Source organism: Epinephelus fuscoguttatus, linkage group LG10 (genome assembly GCF_011397635.1).
Source record: "Epinephelus fuscoguttatus linkage group LG10, E.fuscoguttatus.final_Chr_v1".
NCBI classification, from domain to species: domain Eukaryota; kingdom Metazoa; phylum Chordata; class Actinopteri; order Perciformes; family Serranidae; genus Epinephelus; species Epinephelus fuscoguttatus.
The window spans coordinates 41,661,226-41,681,626 of NC_064761.1; the positions used below are offsets into that span (position 1 = coordinate 41,661,226).

General features: G+C 41.8%; 2 protein-coding genes across 4 annotated transcripts in view; one reads left to right on the forward strand and one right to left on the reverse strand.

The window, feature by feature from the left end:
• usp24 (ubiquitin specific peptidase 24) overlaps nucleotides 1–12,881 on the reverse strand; it is a 50,069-nt gene extending 37,188 nt beyond the window's left edge. For all 3 annotated transcript variants that reach the window (XM_049588136.1, XM_049588135.1, XM_049588134.1), the window contains exons 1-11: nucleotides 12,463–12,881; nucleotides 7,653–7,821; nucleotides 7,341–7,408; nucleotides 7,095–7,238; nucleotides 5,589–5,714; nucleotides 5,250–5,285; nucleotides 5,083–5,148; nucleotides 3,845–3,910; nucleotides 3,497–3,571; nucleotides 350–508; nucleotides 132–246 (exon numbers count right to left, since the gene is read on the reverse strand). In XM_049588136.1, coding sequence (XP_049444093.1) covers nucleotides 132–246; nucleotides 350–508; nucleotides 3,497–3,571; nucleotides 3,845–3,910; nucleotides 5,083–5,148; nucleotides 5,250–5,285; nucleotides 5,589–5,714; nucleotides 7,095–7,238; nucleotides 7,341–7,408; nucleotides 7,653–7,821; nucleotides 12,463–12,741 — 1,303 coding nt within the window. In that variant the 5' untranslated portion in view covers nucleotides 12,742–12,881. The remainder of the gene's footprint in view (nucleotides 1–131; nucleotides 247–349; nucleotides 509–3,496; nucleotides 3,572–3,844; nucleotides 3,911–5,082; nucleotides 5,149–5,249; nucleotides 5,286–5,588; nucleotides 5,715–7,094; nucleotides 7,239–7,340; nucleotides 7,409–7,652; nucleotides 7,822–12,462) is intronic.
• A 1,601-nt stretch (nucleotides 12,882–14,482) lies between these two features.
• Nucleotides 14,483–19,672, forward strand: bloc1s2 (biogenesis of lysosomal organelles complex-1, subunit 2). Its single transcript, XM_049588229.1, has 5 exons — nucleotides 14,483–14,687; nucleotides 14,933–15,049; nucleotides 16,826–16,945; nucleotides 17,057–17,161; nucleotides 18,819–19,672. Exons 1-5 carry the CDS (start codon nucleotides 14,522–14,524, stop codon nucleotides 18,848–18,850), a joined length of 540 nt encoding a protein of 179 aa, XP_049444186.1. The 5' UTR covers nucleotides 14,483–14,521; the 3' UTR covers nucleotides 18,851–19,672.
• The last annotated feature ends 729 nt before the right edge of the window (nucleotides 19,673–20,401 follow it).

Genomic DNA, 20,401 nt, shown 5'->3' on the forward strand with positions numbered 1-20,401 from the left:
TGACCACAGTGTAAAGAGTCAACTTCAACCTGAAAGCCTGATCATTGTAATGGTTTCCATGTTGTTTCTAAGTGGTTACACAAACTTCAAGTGTTTTGCAGTTTGTGACAGGAAGTGATGGATTTCCTTACCCTCCAGTGCTATTGATAGGACTGAGTTTTCCACCAGCCAGTCCAAAAGTTTATCTGTGTCAATGGCATTTTTCACTGTCTTTGACACTGTACTCTCCTCTATCAACTTTGTCACCTGAGAGATAAAGATACACAAAAACAGTGTGACTTTAGATCACCCAAAAAAAGTCATCTTTGCTTGCCTTAGCGTTGACACTTCAGATCCATTAAAAGCTAACCTCTTTGAGGGAGTTCATCTTGGTAGAGAAGTGAGGGGTTTTGAGCATGCGCAGCAGTGTGTCCAGCCGCAGGTCATCCACGACAGTAACCAGCTCCCTCTGGAACCGCATACACAGCAGCTTGATGGCCGACAGCAGGTCTGGGATGCTTACCAGACGCTACGGTTAACAGGCAAATGACGAATAACTGAGTTAGTAACATCTTGGTTGGCTCACAATCAACATTTACAAGTTCTTAAAGAGACAGTTAAATAAATAATTCTTCTAAATTCTAATCCTGTGTCCCTCATTGTTGATTATCTCATGTAAAAAACACCATATATAAAGTATTTTAACAATAAAATCCCTCTCATTTTTCTTCCTGTAATACTGCGAATCATCTTGAGCTTGAGAAAACATACATACATTTATTGAATCAAATGTAATTTGGGGTGACAAGCTAACCCCGCTCATCAGGTAAAACTGCTTAATTGTTAGCTTGTCAGTCATACGAGCTAGAGGAGCTTTGTTTACATTTTTAAAACAGCATGATTGTGCTCCAATTTGTTCATTAATCCCTCTTTGTGCTCTTCTAATCTTACAATAAGGGAAAGCTCCATAACCCCAAGGCACACCAAAGGGCGAGCCAAAATGTCAAGGCACACCTGCATTTGTGTCTGTGCACAATAGCCTTTATAACGTGTGTTAGCACTCTTATCACGACACAAATGTTTATTTTTATTTAATAACATCAAATAATGATTGACAACCAACTATTACTCAAGAAAAATTCACAAAATGGTTCAAGAATTAATTTTAAACTCTTTAAAATTACATGAAAGCACCAATAACACATCCATTTTAAAAGGAAATAATGTAAGATAATTCTATGTCCTTGTAATTCCCACACACAGACGAAGGGTTTTTTAAATTAAATTAAATTAAATTAATTTAAATAACATTTTTTAGGTCGAGTTTGCCTCTTTATTAGGAAATGGGTGTGCACAACACACAAGTGGGGTTTCCATCCAAATGTATTGAAATTTTCGAGCGAATTTTGTGAAAATGCGCAAAAGAAAATGCGAATTTATGCCCGTTTCCATGCGTTATTGTTTTGCAATTATTGGGTGTCAACAGGAAGAGCAGGTGGCGCTTCTCGTGAAAAATGAAAAAAATGAAAACACCCCCGTGGAAGAAGAGTGTGCCATGAGATGACGTCATAAGAGAGCGTCTTATGCCCACTGTAAACAACAACACACTCAACTGACACTCAACAACTGACCATGGACAGATTCCTGATAAACCTGTCGGCTCTTGGGAGAACTCTGGTTAGCATTTTGTCAGCGTTCACAGTGTACATAACCATCTTGCAGAAGAGACGACAAAGAAGAAGTTTAATGTTAAGAGTACTGTCGGAAATAGCTGGAAGGAGACCACCGCGTTGTTCTCCGTGTGTATGGGAATCAGACGTTGCGCTAGACTTTTTTGTCGCCGGACATTTTGACCGACAGGGTCATAAAAATCCGGTCATAATCTATTTTTACCAGTCATTTTAATTTTCGTTTTTAAATTATTATAAAGATATTCAAAGACATTTAGTTTTCATTCGTTCATTTTTAATAAATCCAACAAGCAAGTTATAAAGTGTGCACTAATAAGGACATGAACGAAAAGATGAACAGACATCCACACACCCGTGCCATTAGGCTTTGCCCTGGACACACTGGACGGCACTAACGCGTCACTAACGCATCCGGTGTGTCCAGGGCGTTATGTAGTTATGCCTGTAGGCTCGGTGACACAAAATTAAAATTGTAATGAAGGGATTAGGGTATTGAAAAATGTGTTTGGTTATGCACTGTTGTGTTATTTTAAATTATAAACACGGTATTTTCTCCTCACGTTCCTCAGTGTGTGCTGTTGTTATTTTATTTTGAAAATTGGCCGGATTCTCTCATCTTTTCTGTGTCTGACTTCCTGTTTGGTACGATCCACTCGATCCAGCTTGACAGAAGCGCTCGCGGTTCCCTTGAGAAGTCGACCAGACGCCGAACTGAAGCGCTGTCTCCGTGGGCGCTCTGCTCTGCTCAGCGGACAGTCAGATAGGTTAACATGGGCGCTGACTGAAAACTGCCTCCGCTGCTGGGCGCCGTGCCTTGGTTCCGCATCCGGTGTTACCAGGGCTTTATGTCAACAACGCTACATGAAGCAGATGAATGACTTTTTCTCTGCAGTGTGAAAACGGCAGCCACTTAAACCACTGACTGTGCACTCCGCCGCCGGGGTGGTGGGCAGGGGTGGTAATTGCAACCAGTCAAAATGACTGATGGCCTTCAGATTTTCCGGTCATTGTTGTAAAAAAACAGTCAATGACCGAGAATATCCGGTTAACGCGACCTCTGATGGGAACGTAGGCGTGTGAAGGACTTTTGGGAAGTAGTTGTCCAGCAGCATGTCACTCACGAACTCTGGCTGAAACATTTCTGTATGTCAAGGGCCACATTTGAGGATCTGTGTGCCGGTACGTCATCGTTTATTTGCAAAACCTGTTTCCATAGCAAAAAGGCGCATTTTCTTTTTATCGATTCGCTGCCAAATCCACCCCCTCCAAGCGTAAATTTTTTTTGCAAATTTTCGGGCGTTTCCATTGAAGTTTTTTTCCGCAATTTAAACCCCACTACTAATACAGTCAATTAAATATTCATTCATAACTTTTTGTATAGCCCCAGTTGAATACTGCATAATTATGTGTGGTTATCACAAATTCCCACGGCCCAACTGGATTTGCAACAGAGCACACCATTTGAGAACCACTGACTCACCACATCTGTGTCTCTACAGCTCTCAATTGTGCTGTATTTGCTAGGCCACGCCCACTTTGCTCAACAGCATCCCATCCCATCAGATCTAAAGGATTTGATTTAAATCCCTCTTGTAACTAAACTACGCCCATATACTCTGTTTCACAATGAAAGATTCACACTATGCCCCAGATTCATCTGTGCAAGCGCCCTGACCAACCAGCAGTGTCACAACAAGGACACAATCCCTCACTGGCTTCCCAACCCGAATATGCCAACAAGTTAGACCACTCCCGGGTACCGAACATACGTGTTTTTGTCCCTTCTCTCTTTAACTGATAAAAGGGTGACGAATATAAAATGCTACCTTGTCTTTGAGATCCTTTTCCTCCAGGTTCTGCACATATCTGATCATCTTATGGATGACTGGATCGAGCATGGGCTGGGGAAAAACAATATGAAACTTTAAGGCCACTGCAGCAGCAAAACAGTAAGAGGATACAGCAAATAAAAATAGAATATAAATCTAAATGGTGTCCAAGGGTCATATAAACAAACACGTGATAGTTTTAACACTGGAACAAGGCAGACCGAAAACAAACTAACAGGATGTAAATTATAACATAATTCAACTGAAAAAAATGAAAGTATCCACTCACAAGATCTGGGTCAGTGTACTACTCGAGTGAGTGCGTGTGCAGATGAGATAGCTCACCTGGACGAGGCTGGAGTTTAGGTATTCTGCCCCAACTCCAAGAGGCTGGACCAGAGCTGACACACACTGTAGGCAGGGGGGGAAGAAGACAGAATAACTCAGGCATGACACAAACCAAAAAGGAAATCATTTTATCAAAACCAGCTGAGTATGAGCAACTATGATAAGAACTGTTTATTGCATCTCTCTGGGGTTTTTTTTAGGGCGTGTCAGCATAATCCGTCTTGCATAGCTGTGGGAATGGGATTCGTCTACGGGTGTCACTTTTGATGGCTTATTAGGAAGACGTAAACAACAACAGCCCTCCACCACTCCTCTCAAATTAAAGGCCACAGGTCACATTGTGTTTAAACTGATACTGTGTTTTCACTGGTGCATGTGTGCATGTGAGTGAGCGTAAACAGATGTGTGGGTGACTTTCAAATACCGGAGCCCAGCTGTCATTTGTCATTCAGTGCTAAATCACAGGAGCTTAATGAATGGTTCCCGTGTTCCTGTCTTTTTTTTATCTGGCTATCTTCCATCTCTGCTTCTGGGCTCTCTCCGAGCTGCTCCCGACTCCCCACCTTCCTCCTCTATTCACTCAGTGCCCCCCCCGCCCCCCTTGCACTTGACTTCCTGTTCAAAGCAGACAAATGAATGACTCAGCCCTGGGAGTCAGTCGAGTAGGGAGCTCTCCTCCCATTATCTTTTCTCCTTTCGCTTTCAGTCTCTTCCTCCTGTGCTTGGAGTATGTTAGGTATCTGACAGCTTACACACTCTGCCGAGCTCCCACTGCCACTGAAGAGTGGTCTGTGCCCGGTCTCTTCCGTATTAATATGCTAATGGTTAGAGGGAGTGTGTGTGCATGTGTGTGTGTTCGCACACACTGAATCAATGGCTGTGCACGGCTGTGGTTCCGGCCAGGTTCCCAGAAGGAAGCATCAGTACAAGGATGCCTCAGAACACATAACACAACAGAGCATTTCAACCATCACACAGTGGGAGGATGAGAGAGTGTGTCTGTGTGTAAGTGAGTATTAGTGGGAAGGGGGAAAGAGAGAGACATTCAGTCCCCTGCAGCTGAGAGCGGTGGGGGTAAACATGACGACCTTTCGCCTGCATAGGCTGTCTCAAAGTCTGCCGACAGTGCTTCTCTCCATCCATCACCAGGGCTGGAACTATCCCATTACTCTTAACATACGTCAGACCATTTGTACGGAAGGCAAAAAGATCAAAGTGAGGACGGTTATTCTTACAGCGATCTCAATTTCGTCTGTGTTGAGCTTCGTCTGGATGGCGGTGAATCCTCCCAACTCTCCAAACTTCACAGAAAAGAAGAGGAGAGGAGAAATATGAGGCCAAACTGACACAACTGTGGCATATGGACATGGAGACAACATCTGGGCGACTGCTCATTACTCACCCGATTCACCAAATCAACCAGCCAACCATGAGGCTCCTGAAAGACATAGTTATGTTTTAGTTATTCAGGAATGACACTGCAAATTATTGTGAGACACAGAACTTTTCTGACAGCTGCTGTGTGTCAGTCACACATGTTCTGCTGAGCCCCAGTGGCTCAGTTACACAACAATGTGGATGAAGAACTCGTTTGTCTGCCCCTGAAGAGTAAATAAAGGCTAATAAGGAAGTGTGTATATTCAAACCAGCACAGCTTTACATACTTGCACGTCCGTCTGGATAAACAGGCACACACACTGCAATAAAACTTAAGAGTCCTGACACATGAGGTACCCCTTACTTTCTGATAGGCGTTGCTCGGAGAGACTGCAAACTGGTTAGCCTCTTCTCCAAAAACTTCCGCCCAGTTCCTCTGACAACCCTTCATCCGGTTCTTAAAATGGTACTCGTTGTCAGGGTTGAAGGCCTGGACACAAGGACAAAGACACAGAATGTAAATAGTTATCTCTTCTTAAAAGTGTCCAATACCTTTGATAAATTGACAGGCTGACATTGGGAACGTTTACGTGGTGCACACTAATATTTCCGTTATTCTGAATATGACAATATGGTCATGTAAACAGCTTATTCTGAATTACGCCATTTTCCGATTAAGACATGCGGGATATGCCTATATTATTCAGCTTTTTATAGCATTCTTTGGACATGTATGTAGCTTATTTGGAATACATGTCTCAGTTGGGGTTTTTACCGTAGTTTGTGACACACAGCCTCTTGCCTGTTTACAGTCAGCTCTGTGCGTTGTCATGGATATGCTGTACACAGGCTAACTCACCAACGTTGTGCAAGGCTGTGGGGTTGAGATGCATGCCAAAAGAAAAGCCAATATTTCTGGAAACACACCTACTTTTGAAGACTACTTGGATTTTAACAGACCGACCTTTTCAAGAGGGTGGTTAAAGGAATTAAAGTTTGCCACCGGTCAAAAACTTCTGACACAAGCGACAGCCGTTTCACTTTTTCATTAAGTAAATCAGAGTTAGCGCTGCTGCACATTAACGGGAATATTAATTAAATATTCATTTTCTTATTATCCATGTAAACAGCTTAGTAGGAATATTGTCTTTTCCGGAATGAGGGCAAAAACCGGAATAATTTTTGCATGTGCACACAGCCAATCAATCTTCACACCACAGGCCAATTACTCACAGTGGCAGATTCAATTTTAAACGTAGGCTCACGAAAAGATCAGTCTGGGTAAAGCAATTTGCTGATTCAGAGCACGAAAATTATTGAGGCGCTTTATTGTTAAAGGGATAGTGCACCCAAAAATATAAATTCAGCCATTATCTACTCACCCATATGCTGATGGAGGCTCAGGTGTAGTTGGATCTCCGGAAGTGTTGTGAGGACTCTAAAACTTCACCTGAGCCTCCATCGGCATATGGGTGAGTAGATAATGGCTGAATTTTCATTTTTGGGTGCACTATCCCTTTAAGATAGCACCCTTGACACTAAAAATGCACGTTTAAAGGAACTTCCTTAATTGATCATTTGCCACATAATAAATATTAATTGATCATTTAAAGTAGTATGTGTTGGTTATTTGTTCTCCAAATGTTCCATCATTTTCAAAGGGTCAGGTCAAGTCAGTTTTTATTTGTATAGCATAAAATCACAATCATACTCACGAAATTTCCCCCAAGAGTGAACACTTGGCAACAGCAGTGAGGGTGTTTGATTTATTCTTAAGTTAAATAATTTTTTTTTTTTAAAGAACAAATACAAAAAGACAGGTTATTAAAAGGCAAATATTAAGAGAGACAGAGAGTGAGAGACAACACACCATAGTCAGGACTGCCATCAGGTTCACAGGTGTGGGGTCCTGCTTCACCCTCTCTGCCACCAGCTCCACCAGCAACATGAGCATGTTGTAGATTCCCTCGTGAATCTCCGTGCCCCATTTGTGCACAGCACTGCTGGTCAGCAACTGGTGATGGTGAACAAAGCAGACAGGAAGGAGAAAAGTCAGGAAAATGTGTGCAAATGAATCAACTACTACAGTCAATCTCTGCTCTGTTTCATTGCTCACCTTTTTAAAGGCCTCCGGCATGCACCGATCCATGAACCGCTTGCAGTTCTCGTCAGCGTCAGCAAGACCTGACAGAGAGGCAGAGGTTTGATTCACATATTTATCCCACTTCGACACATGGGGGAAAAAATAGCTGTGACGAGGGAGACACAGATTGAGCCATGTAGCACGAGGGTCCAAAATAACAACATGTGATAAACACCCAACAGTTCAAAACAAAACATGTCGCCCACACAATAACACAGATGGAGAGCGTTTAGTTTAATGCAGACTTTCAAAAACTATTTTCATCCCACACAATTATGGTCTTACCGTGCCGGGCGAGGCAGGTGGAAGCAATAAGACACTTGCCCAGAGACTCCTCTCTCTTGTAAGGTATGGACCAGTGGTCGGTGAAGACTCGACTCTCCAGCTCATACAGGTTGGTGGTGGGAAACTCCATGCTGCCCCCAGAGCAGTTCCCATTCTCATCATTGCTCCTCTGTAAACACACACACACAACATAATTACAACATAATGCTATGGGTAAGCTATTTCTCACAGCTCGTCCCTGCGTGGACCATTGTTTTAGGACACTGCAGCTGTCCTCTGTGTGAGGTTAATCCAAACGGCCTCTGGCAATGATAAAGTCAGAGAGGATGATGCTTGATTCTTTCTCTCCCTCTGGGAGAAGAGCGATAGCAGTCATTTGGAAAGTGTGTCCTCTCCTCAACAATCTGTCCTTCATCGCTACATCTTTTTGTCTCTTCTATTTCCTCCCAAGAAGCTTAAACAAATCCAGACAGGTGCTTGTTTTAAGTGTTTCACTGAGCGATACAGAAAAGGGTTGTGACGTGTAAGACAGGGTGTGAGCGCTTAAGTCAAATGTAATAAACACCCTGCCACATGACACGACACTGTCTTGTTATCAGAAGGATGCTACCCACGATGACATATTTTCACAGATCATATCTGAGCAGTTATGAAGGGCAAGTTAAAATTCAACTCATTCAAAGTCACCTTTTACACCTTCTGCATTTATGGTTCAAAATGCTAAGTTCAGGTTTAGCATACAAGTGCTATTAAAACAAAATGGCCTGTGGCAGTAAAGTCTATGAGTCCACGTGGTGAAAGCAGACAAAGGATTATTGAATTATTTACATCATAAAGTTGTTTACATATTCATGAAGTCATCTGATTATTCATTATTAAATTGCAGCACTCCCTCCTCTGAAATAGTGCTGCCCTGTGAAACATTTCAGAACACATCTGCAACACTAAAGCGAGTCACGTCTGAATTCAACTAATGATTTATGTTTGCACTGTAACTCTGCAAAGCATTTAAGCATAGTAATCTGTGGAGACTGCTGTGTTGCATCAGAAGGTATCTTAAAGGGACAGTTCACTCCAAAATCAAAAAGCCGTATCTTGACTCTTACCTGTAGAGCTGTTTATCAATCTAGATTGTTTTGGTGTGAGTTGTAGAGTGTTGGAGATATTGGCTGTAGAGATGTCTGCCTTCTCTCAAATATAACAGAACTCGATGGGACTTGGCTTGTGGTGCTCAAAGTGCCAAAAATATACATTTTTAAAACCTTAATAGCAATGTCTCTTTCTAGAAATCATGACCTAGTAACTGAAGATAATACACAAACCTTGTTGTGAGCAGTTTCATGTAAGAACTATTTTCTGTCTACCCAAATACAACCACTAAGTGTATCAATGCACAGAAGGAAGTGTGCATCTACTAATGGCTCGTGCTTGTGACAGCACAAGATGTAAACATTTATGATGTCCACCTCAGATGAGATGTCACATTAGCTAGCTTAGCGGTGCTAGGTTACTATACAATCAACTTTGAGTTAAGATTACTGGCCAACCTCTGGCACACTTCTTTCAGTCAACCCACAAAATGTGCATGCTCAGACTTGCTAAGTGTATTTCTGCTGACCCCTCGCATGTTCTAAAAGGAGAATACCAACTTCTGCACTTCAAAAGGATGATTCAGAGTCCCTCCATTTGAACACAACAGGTTGAAAATTTTGTCTATACATCAGTCTATCCTGTTGCTAAACCAAAATCAGCATGCTCCTGACTAAAGTGTGAATCTGAGGATGTTAAATGATGTGTTTCATGGTTATAATTGTTTGGCGTGCTTTCATGAGGATGTGCTGTTTGTGTAATTGCATGTCTAATTTGTGTGTGAACTCCTTGAGCTGAGCTGTTTGAGGACGCAAGATGAATTTCAGTTTGAAGTGACAATAAACTTGCATTGTGGGTGAGCTAGCAGTATCTGTGTGGTGATAGGGCTGGCAGATGTCGCTTGGCAGAAAGAAAATAGTTCCTAGCGCACAAAACTGCTCACAACAACATCTGTGGATTGTCTTAAGCAGCCGGGTTATGAGTTCTACAAAGAGACATTGCTGTTGAGTTTTTCAAATGTATTTTTTGGCGCTCTGAGCACCACAAGCTGAGTGCCTTCTAGTTCCATTATATTCAAGAGAAGGCAGACATCTCTACGGCCGATATCTCCAGCACTCAGGAGCTCACACCAAAGCAGCCTAGACTGATAAATACCATTACACGTAAGAGAAAAATATAAATAATTTTGAATTTGGGGAGAAGTTCTCCTTTAAACTATAACTGAGCCCTGGAATTCAACTCTCACTACATTATAAATGACCAAAACTAATACAACCCATTTGTCCATTTTGCCTGCGGGCACTGTGCAGTAGAAATATTAATAAAGCAAAGTATAGTTAGGTCAAAGCTTCCCATTGTGAATACATCTCCACATATTTGCATACATAATGGTCAAAATGTTCAGAGCATGTTACACTGCGCTGCACACTGATACATATATAATATAAAGTGATGGACTGGACAGAAAGGAGAGGAGAACAGGGGAGAGGGAAGGGGAGAAGAAGGCAACAAAGAAGCGTCATATTTCATCCTTTCCCTTTCTAGGAAAATTAGAAATGACAGATAGATGGACGAGAGGAAGGAAAAAGAGAGACTAACCTAACACCGGTCCTGGAAAACACTAGGTCAAAAGAGTAACCAAAAGGAAAATTTTTTATTTCTAATCCAGAACTGACAATTTAAATTAAGCATAAAAACAGGTTCTTTCATTTAAATTAAAGGAATACCTTCTTGTAGTTGTACACAACATGCAGAGCCTGTCACAAATAGTAATCAAACATGCAAACAAACATGTAACTGAGCTGCAAAGCTCTATGTTTCACAGCCTTTAGGGGAAAGGTTCAGGTCTCAAAGCGGGCACAGCACATGTGTGTGGTTGTGCAGCACGATGAGGTAACTCACGCCGCGCTGTTACTATGCACCCTGCAACCCTCCTGGGACCCCCTGCAAAAACTGCAATGTGTTAGTGTGTGTGTTAAGGAGACTGCAGGACTATATTTAGGAGCAAAACATGGGGCCAAAGACCTGTGACATGCCTCTTAAGCACAAATACAGCAAACAAGGGAAGCGAATAAAGGAAATAAAGCACTTTCATCCTTGAAGCTGCATGTTTCAGAGCTTACTATGACATGTGGGAGTGACACCTGTTAATGTCTCCATTTCACGACAAATAGAAATTCTGTTAATGCTTCAATAATATACATGAGTAGAGAAATCCATTACAAGAATGGCTCAAACACAGATGAATCATTCATTAGACAAGCTGGTTTAAATGGAAAAATAGGCTCAAATTAGACTTCTTTGGCATGTGGGCATACATGAAAAATCTTTTTGGCAGCTCTTAGTGAAATTTAATGAACTCAGAGAGTGAGTCACTTTGGGCTGAGTTAGTTTGTAACAATGCCACTGCTGGCATATTGACATAAATAGGCTCATTATCCACAGTAACCTGCAAGCGCATGCCATTTTCTGCATACTGTAAATAACAACTGTTGTTTGTACTACACTTACTATAACAACCTGCATCAGAGTGTGACAGCAGTAAGAGAGTATGAGGAGGAAGAAAGATGGCCAACAGGTACTGGGACCAGTGTAGTTTATTTGTGTCTATTGTGCTGACCCATATTAATCACAGCAGCTCAAAGAGCTATCAAAGGGATACAACAAGTGGTTGGGAAGTCTGAATCAATAATGATACAGTTAAAAGGACTTGTGACTTTCTAAGAATGTGTTGCCTCCTCTGGCAGCATCTGCAGGGTTTAGGAGATCTGAGAGAGCAACAGGCTTCAGGTCAAGTTACTGTGGGCGAGTTTTCTCCAGCTCCACGAGGTGCCAATCAAAGCAATAATGGCATATCTTGTGTGGACAAGTATTTATGATCAGTTAGCTGTTACAACACGACATTAACACTGCGAACTAGGACAACATGATACGACCTAAAGGTAAATCACTGACAACTGTCAGGGAACCCATAGCTGGCCTCACAGCATCACATGCACGCACAGATTCTCCAACGGTAATCACTGAGTGACACCAGAAACTGGCATTTTGACAGCTGAGAATGTGCACAGATGAATTATCAAAATGGCCACGTATGGTTGAGACATTGCGAAACCGCTTCGGAGTCCCGGTTCGAGTGGACTGCAACCTCGGTGGGAGCTGAGCACGGTTGACGCTGTTAGCCAACCTGAAAGCTAACGTCGGCTAACCTCTGCAAAGCTGCTGCAAAGCAGACTCAATGATCCGGCCAGCTGTCCGCGGGCTAGCTGATAGCACTGATTACCCACCAGCAGAGTAACGTTACCGCCAGTTTAAATGTGTGACTGAAGTGATGCCTCTGTGCTGCTACACCTGGTCCTGCTACTGGCGCGTTCAACTCCCAACTAACGTTAGCTAGCCTGCTACCGCCTGCTACTAGCTAGCTGGGTTAGCTTGTAAGTTTAGAATAGCGATTTCGGTTTATTCCATCATGTAAGTAGCTATGCTTCATGTTAGCAGACAGTTCTCCAGTCAATATGAGCCACTGACGAGCCCTGTCCCGTGAGACAGGAGAGTATTTCACCTCCTGCTCTGACAGCTCACGTTGGGCTCGGTGCACCGACGCTGCTAAGTTTAGCTAGTTAAATGGGCGAGTCCACTATTCCCCAGTAAGTTCCAATTAGCCCAGTTCTCCTCCCTCGTTCTTCCAGTTGATGCTCGGTGAAACGCTAGTTGCTCTTACCTCGCTATCCACGACATCGTGGTAAGCAGGCGGGGGATCAAACCCTCCAGTCCCGGTCCGCCCGCTGTTTTCCCCGTCTCCAGTCGAGCCCACGCCGGGGGCAGGCCCGCTCTCCATCGGCTCGTATCCATACCCGAGTCCGGGGCTTTCGTTTGTCAGGAGCGCCACTGCCTCGTTTATGTCGTTCTTTGCCAGCCGAAGCGCTTTCCGTATCACGTCGGGGTCTGGGAAACCCATGCAGAGGAGCGTCGTTATGTGCTGCTCCTCTTCGGTCTCCATTTTTTGGGGTGTCTCAGTCTCTCGGGCTAATAGTAACGGGGTGTTCGGCACAGCCCTGTAGCTGTGCACGCCGCCATGTTTACAGTCCGGCGATACTAGCCTGTCACGATCTGGCTTCCCCTACAACAGCGCCGACACAGGTTGCCAAGAACTGCATGCCTCTCCCGGGAGCGCGCACAGTCCTGCACGGCAATGGTTTCTAGTAACAGTATTTTTTATTGTCCGGGGAATCAGGAATGTATGGAAGTCCATTTTCACCCGAAAAAAATCATGCCTTTAACAAAAAAATAAATAATTAATAAATATATATATATATATATCTACCTTGAGAGGACTTCCTATATCAAAATTTACCATTTCATTATTTATTAATACAAGATTTTTTTTTAATTGAAAAACATGAGAAGTCCTACATGTTGTTATGGTTACGAAGATTAATGTTTAACAGCAGTATATTTTTACTGTCCAGGGAATGAGGGATGTATGGAAGTCCATTTACACCAGAATTTAAAAAAAATAATATAATATAATATAATATATAAGATAGATAGATAGATAGATTTCTTTCGATTTATCACTCCATCATTTATTAACACACATGTAATCATGTGCATCAAATGCATCTCTTGTTATTTCAGCAAAGGTAAATGTTATCACGCTGAGATGATGAAATGTATCTCCAAAATGTATGCTAGTGAAAACAAGTTTCTATAGAAATTGGAAGAGCTAATTTAGCAGCCAAGAAAAGCCTCTCCTGTTATTTTAAGCGACTATCAAGGTATGAATGGAGAAACACAGACATTGAGATGAAATTGTTTATGGTATCTAAGTTAGAATTACAATAAAATTACAATAAACAACTCACTTTGGAGAATTAAATTGTATGAAATCAATATTATATTGGTATTATATTTTAGTTGTTATTGGAAAACAAAAAAAGTATTAGTATTTTGGTTCCGTGTAGTTGTAAAATACATTTGTGTTGCTTTTGTTTTTTAAAATGGTGATAAAAGTCTGGGAAACAAGTTTCATTACATTTCGAGGTGGTAAACTGCATTCTCACATTTAAATAGCAGAGAGAACCAAATTAAATTTTAAATTAAAGCAATTGCAAAATGAAAACAGTCAAACATACAGCATAATGTGCATTGGTGATTTACTGCATAGACAAGAAACATAAATGTAGAACAGAAACATTGCAATAAAAGCATTACAGTACCATTTAAAATGTGTACGGTTTAACTGTTTAAAATGACAGAGCAAGACAGGGGTTTGCAAAAATATATATTTTCAGGGATGTGCAAAGGCTCACAATAATAATAATAACAAACTTATATTTAAAAGAGTTTATTCTTAAATTCAATGACCTTTTTTTTTAAAAAATTGATTTATGGTAAAAGTTATTATCTGTAATCATTCTGGTGACACGCTGCAGCCTTCATACAACATACTTACTCTAAGATAACTATATTTTATTTGCACAGGTCAACCTTTTTGTCTTGGTTTCTTCTTTTTAGTGACTGATTAAATATTAATTTAAAGTCTGATAAAACCAGTATAAATGTTACCAGCAAAAAAAAGTTGGGGAAAAAAGACAAGATAAAAGTAGTTTGAAATATTTCCGACTGTAATTAACCGCTGGTGTCTCACAGTCCAGCCTCAAACATCACCAGGGCGTGGCAATGCGCGCGAGTAGGGGTGGTGGTTGTGGTGGCGGGCGGGCGGACGTCACGTGAACACTCCGCTCATGTGACAAGGAAAAAGTCAAAACAGGAACAAAATGGCTGCAACTGGCGACGACGCCGCAGCAATGGACAGCATCTCCAGGGCACCAGCGGCCCACTTAGCGGCTCTGAACGCGGCTGCGAGCGCCAGCAGTCACACGGAAGGCCCGGAGGATGTGACAGAAAGCCCGGCGGTCGCTCCCAAAAAGCCCAGCACGAATAGTGAGGGATGCTTCATTGCGGCTTCCGTAGCTTGCTAATGCTAACGTAGCATATAATAACCAAATTACTTTTGACTTTCAGTGTGGGTTTCATTGTAGACAGTCATTGTCTGTTTCCATATGTTTTACATTTTCCCTGTATTTAGCTTTATTATTTATTTTACTCCATTTTTGGATATTGTTTGAACTAAATGGACAAGCTGTGTTTTGTGTTGTCTTGATCCTGCTCCTGATTCTTTGGCTCAGGTGATGGTGGTGTGGAGACAGCAGAGGAGGCAGTGGAGCCAGCAGAGCCTGATATCAACGAGCTGTGCACTGATATGTTTGAAAAGATGGCCATCTTCCTGCAAGGGGAACTAACAGGTCTTCTAACACATTGCACACTTCCTCATTTTCTCTTCCTTAGTCTCTGCACAGAGGAAAACATATTAGCCAGATCAGTGATTTACTGGTGCTCTCCTTTTGTTTCTCACTTTCATTTCATTCATTTATTTATACAGGAAAGGAAGTAACAGAAGCTTTGTGAATTACAGGTGAAACCGGACTGACTCGGTTAAAAACTGGTGCAACAAAAACATATTACAATAAAGAATAAAAACCAACAATCAACATAGGCAGCTACATTGACAATGCAGAGCAGTGGACTGAAGTGGAGTAAAATAGGATATGGGAGTTAAATCAGTGGCTGCAGACATGTTCTTCCATCAGACAGTGTTTATATGTGTTTGAAATGTGCAATAGAGGTTATTGCTCTAATGTAGTGTGGGATCTCGCTCCAGATCTCATTGTAAGTGTGACAAAATGATCTTTGACCATAATTGTTTCTGTGGTACAGGAACAAGTGCATGCAAAATTGATCTAGTCATGCGTTGCTGTCTTGTGTTGTGACTTGGAAGTAGAGCAGTAAGTGTAGGACTGGAGTTGTTATTTAGGATCTGAAAATAGAGTTTAATGGCCAGATCATTTGTGTGGTTTTGAAAAGTCAGAGCATTAGAGTATGAGAGTGCAGTGCAGTGATGAGTCCAACGGGGGAGGTTTCCATCTTGTAAGCTCTGTTGTATAGTCTTGCCATTGGTTCTATGGTTTCCTTTGCTGTGAGGAACCAAACTGGAAGACGGTAGAATATTTTCGAGAGAGTGATTGCATGTAGGTATGTGTCTGAGACAGCAGGGGTGAGATATGGTCTGATCTTGTTATAGATGTATAGTCTCTGGTTTAGCGTCTTTGTTAGGTTCTGAATGTGGTGTCGATAAGTGAGGAATGCTCAAAGATATTTGTAGGTTTCTGTGATGGTTAGTGTTTGATTTGCGAAGAGAGAGGAGGAGCGCACACCAGGGTTGGAGAGGTGCTGACCATTGACGAAAATACACAAATTTGAAAAAAAGATGTCAGGCGCACACTCTAAGACTCGATGCAGAAATGTTTTCTTTTATTCAAGGACCAACGTTTCAACTAGACCATCTTCATCAGGGTATGGATGAAGGGGGTACTATACCCTGATGAAGATGGTCTAGTTGAAACGTTGGTACTTGAATAAAAGAAAATATTTTTGCATCGAGTCTCAGAGTGTGCATCTGACATCTTTTTCAAATTAGTGTTTGATTTGCAAAATGAATAGGGTCAGACATAGATATTGTTTTTTAGGGGACTGAAAATACATACATTCTGTTTTCTTGACATTGACAGTCATGTAAGTAGTTAAGATTAGATGATAGTTTCGATTACAGTGTCATAGCATATAGTAAACAATTAGACTATTTTCACACGTTAGGAAGGTCATTGATATAAAGGAGAAAAAGTACAGGGCCCAAAATGCTGCCTTGTGGAACTCCCATTTTACAAGTTAGAGGGGGAGATGTTACCTGATTTTAACTACTTGAAACCTGTTGGATAGTTTAGAGGAGAGCATTGATATCACAGAGGGGGGAGTTGAAATGAGCTTAGTTTGTTCAGCTGAATATGATGATTCACTGTATCAAAGGCTTTGCTTAAATCAACAAAAATGGCTCCAATGACATGGCCTTTGTTGAGTGAGAAAAGTATTTTTCAGTAAATGGTAAAAAGCAGACATAGCTGATCGGGTACAGCGGAAACCGTATTCTTTTCATGCAAATAATTTCCATGTTCTTACTTTACCAGGGACTTGTGAGGATTACCGTCTGTTGGAGAACATGAACAAGCTCACCAGTCTGAAGTACATGGAAATGAAGGATATCAGCATCAACATCAGCCGTAACCTGCAGGATCTAAACAACAAATGTGAGTGAGATACATTATGTGCACACACACAAAACAGTCATTATTTCTAGTACATGTATTATTTTTACTACTACACCATGAACATGTGGCTGGTATGTGTGTTTGGTTTAGATGCTAGCCTACAGCCCTACTTGGACCAGATAAACCAGATTGAAGAGCAAGTGTCTTCACTTGAACAGGCTGCTTACAAACTGGACGCATACTCCAAGAAACTGGGTAAGACTCAAGTGCAAAATTTTGCGTATAATATATTAGAGGTCCAGTGTGTAGGATTTAGGGGGATATATTGGCAGAAATATAACAGAATTAACACATTTTCTTTTATGTTTATTCATCCATTCATTCCTTTCTTCATAACCGCTTATCCTGTTAGAGGTGGCGGGGGGGCTGGAGGCTATCCCAGCTGACCCTGGCAAGAGGTGTGGTACGCCCTGGTTGGTCGCCATACCATCACAGGGCTGACACATAGAGACAGACAACCATTCACACTCACATTCACACCTACAGACAATTTAGAGTCACCAATTAACCTGCATGTCTTTGGACTGTGGGAGGAAGCTGGAGCACCTGGAGGAAACCCACGCTGACACAGGGAGAACATGCAAACTCTGCACAGAAGGGCTCCTCCACTCTGAGTTCGAAACACGAACCCTCTTGCTGTGAGGCGACAATGCTAACCACTGCACCAACATGCCACCTCTTTGGTGTACAATCACCTGAACATAAGTATAGCTGTGTTTTCGTTACCTTAGAATGAGCTGTTTGTAGCTACATGTTGGTCTACAGAGTCCACCATTTTGCACCACTATGGTTCTACAGTAACCCAGAACCGACAAATCAAACACTGGCTCTAGATAGGGCCATTTGCATTTTCGCATTGGCCACTGTAGGTAGCAGCCCCTCCATGACAAGCAGCATTGGAAAAACACAGATTTTTGAACATGAAATTGTTTTACTCAGCGTTTTGACCAGATTAAGTCACTGGGTATGCTTGTTTTGGAGAGGAAGAGATCTCTACAGATAATTTGGCTCCTGTTAAAGACACCCTGAACATGTGGATGTTAAGTTACCTGAGACAAAAGGTGAGCACACATTAGCAGGTGCTTGGCTAGCAGCCTTTTTCTGACAAAAACAGCATTGGAGAAACACTGATTTGTAATGTGGAACTGCTTTACTCTGTTTTTACCACCTTGAATCACCTGCTCCATTTGTTTCAGAGAGGAAGAGACCTCTGCAGATGAGTTGGCTCTCAGTAAAAACCTTCTGAACAATAAACACTAAAGTAGTTCCAGGTTTCAACTGGTTGCAATTTGCTATCTTCACCACTAGATACCTCTAAATCTCCCTAAAACTTATACACCAGACCTTAAAGTCAAAGACTGTATTGAGTGAGAGTGATTATATGTGAATTAATTGGAATCCATCACACACTGCAACATAACATAAATGTTATACGTTTATTCCTGCAAGTTAACTAATGTTCTTACTAACTTGGCGAAATCAACAATAATATTTGTAAAATTCTACAGTTTGCTTCCTTCACAATGTTTGGTGAGTGTCTGTTTTTCTGTCAATTAGAGCTCACACCCTGCATGACAGAAACATGACAGCCTCTCACTCTGTTTGCTGGCTACTTTGTCTGGTATGTGTGGCTGAGACCAATAATAGTACAGCCACATTTATCAGCTCATGTTGCAAAGCATTATGAAGTGTACCAGCAGATGGCGCTGTGATACCACACATAATTCCTGACCTAAACGCCTCCACAGTACAGCATACAGAGAGTCAAACATCACCCCATTGTGTTGTATTTGGACTCAAGCACTCATTAGCCACAGAGTGATCACATCCCTGTGTTTTCTTATCTTTACAGAGGCCAGGTTCAAAAAACTGGAGAAGCGATGAGAGGGAAGAAGAGGCAGACTGGAGAGTTATGGTGCCTTCTCACCTTCTTTAACCCTGCCTCGCCTTCCTCGCTCCCTGCCAGTGGAGCCAGGAGCTGCGGGGAGGATGTGAACTGAGACTGAAACAACAAACAGTCAGAGCCACTTTGACACCTAGAGAGGACCCTAGAGGAAGCAGCTGAAAGCACATGAATTAGTACTGCAGCATTTGGCTTAGATTTAACTCCAGCATCACTGATTTTGGCAGCAGTCGTGCAGCCAAGATGAGGGAGAGTGTGTGGTGTGTGCCCACATTGTGCAGATACACTTTGTTAAATAAACCTGCTTAATTAGTAGCATATCTTAATTGAATGGTGGAATCACATAATACTAACTTACTACTAAACATAAAGAAACACAGCAGATCAGCAGAGACTTGTACTTTGTCGTATGTAGATATTTATATGATGGAGCATGATCATAGATGTGTTTTTAATAAAGCCTCAGCCTTTTAATTCTGAGCATTTCAGGCAACTGACCTCTGGACAGATAGATTTCCACTTGGTCGCCTGATGTGCATTGGGGTTTGTTGTTGTCACACATTCATCTGTCTGGGCTGTGCTAATAGTATCACAAACTGATTAACTTACAGAGTTTGGTATAAATAAAAAGGTTACTGTGTAGAGCACAGAGCAGCTGGAAATCACACTATCTCTGTAGAATGAGTTTAAAGTCTGCAGTTTGAAATAAAAGATACTTGATAAGTATGATAGGTTGTTTATCTGGAGATTTTGACACTGAAAACTGGAGGTTTTTTAAATAATAAACCATGATGTGCATATCATTACGTGACTGTTTCCTGTTACTGACAGCAGATGGCAGACCTGCACCACGATAGACTTGAATTGATGATGTGAGATATTGTATCACTCTGGAAAAACTGATCCACGGCTGAAGGAGCTTTGACTTTCAGCCTTCTCAGAAGAAGAAAAACTCCGGGAAGAGTAAAACCAACAGAGGGAAACAGATGAGACATGCTCAACAATTTAAAAGAAAGGGTGAATGGGTGACTAAAGATGTGTGCGATGCCCTTTGCCTCCTTTGTTTCCTCCTTTATATTAGCTGTCCCAGAGCAGAACCCAGAACCCTTTTTGCCATGGGCAACAGATTATCTAAACTGACAGGACCTCCCTCCTGACAGTGTGTGGGTTTGTGTGTGTTGCACATGTACGCTTGTGTATATATGTTTGTGCAGGACCTAATCTAAACCAGGTCTCTGTCATTAGTCCAGTTGAGGCCCAGGCACAGAGGGAGCTCATTATTCATACTGTAACATTATTTACTGTTGCGCTGTGATCTTCCATCTCTCCCTTTCCCCCTGCCTTTTTCCAGGGCCCTGGGGCATAAATTCAGCTCCACTCCCAAAGGCTCTCAAATCAGGTCTATTAAATGATTTTGGGGTTGTTTTATAAAAGCTAAATGTGAGTGCCAGGAAGCAGTCAAGCATAGAAGAGAAGGTAACATAATAATCATAGGTAAACTTTTTTTTTTAGTATTATTTAGTTTGGAAAGT

Excerpts from the sequence above, each read along its gene's own strand:
- bloc1s2 (XM_049588229.1), top strand. The coding sequence starts at position 14,522 with ATGGCTGCAACTGGCGACGACGCCGCAGCAATGGACAGCATCTCCAGG. Across the intron at positions 15,050-16,825 it reads CCTGCAAGGGGAACTAACAG|GGACTTGTGAGGATTACCGT; the intron begins GTCTTCTAACAC and ends TTACTTTACCAG. Across the intron at positions 17,162-18,818 it reads CGCATACTCCAAGAAACTGG|AGGCCAGGTTCAAAAAACTG; the intron begins GTAAGACTCAAG and ends TTATCTTTACAG.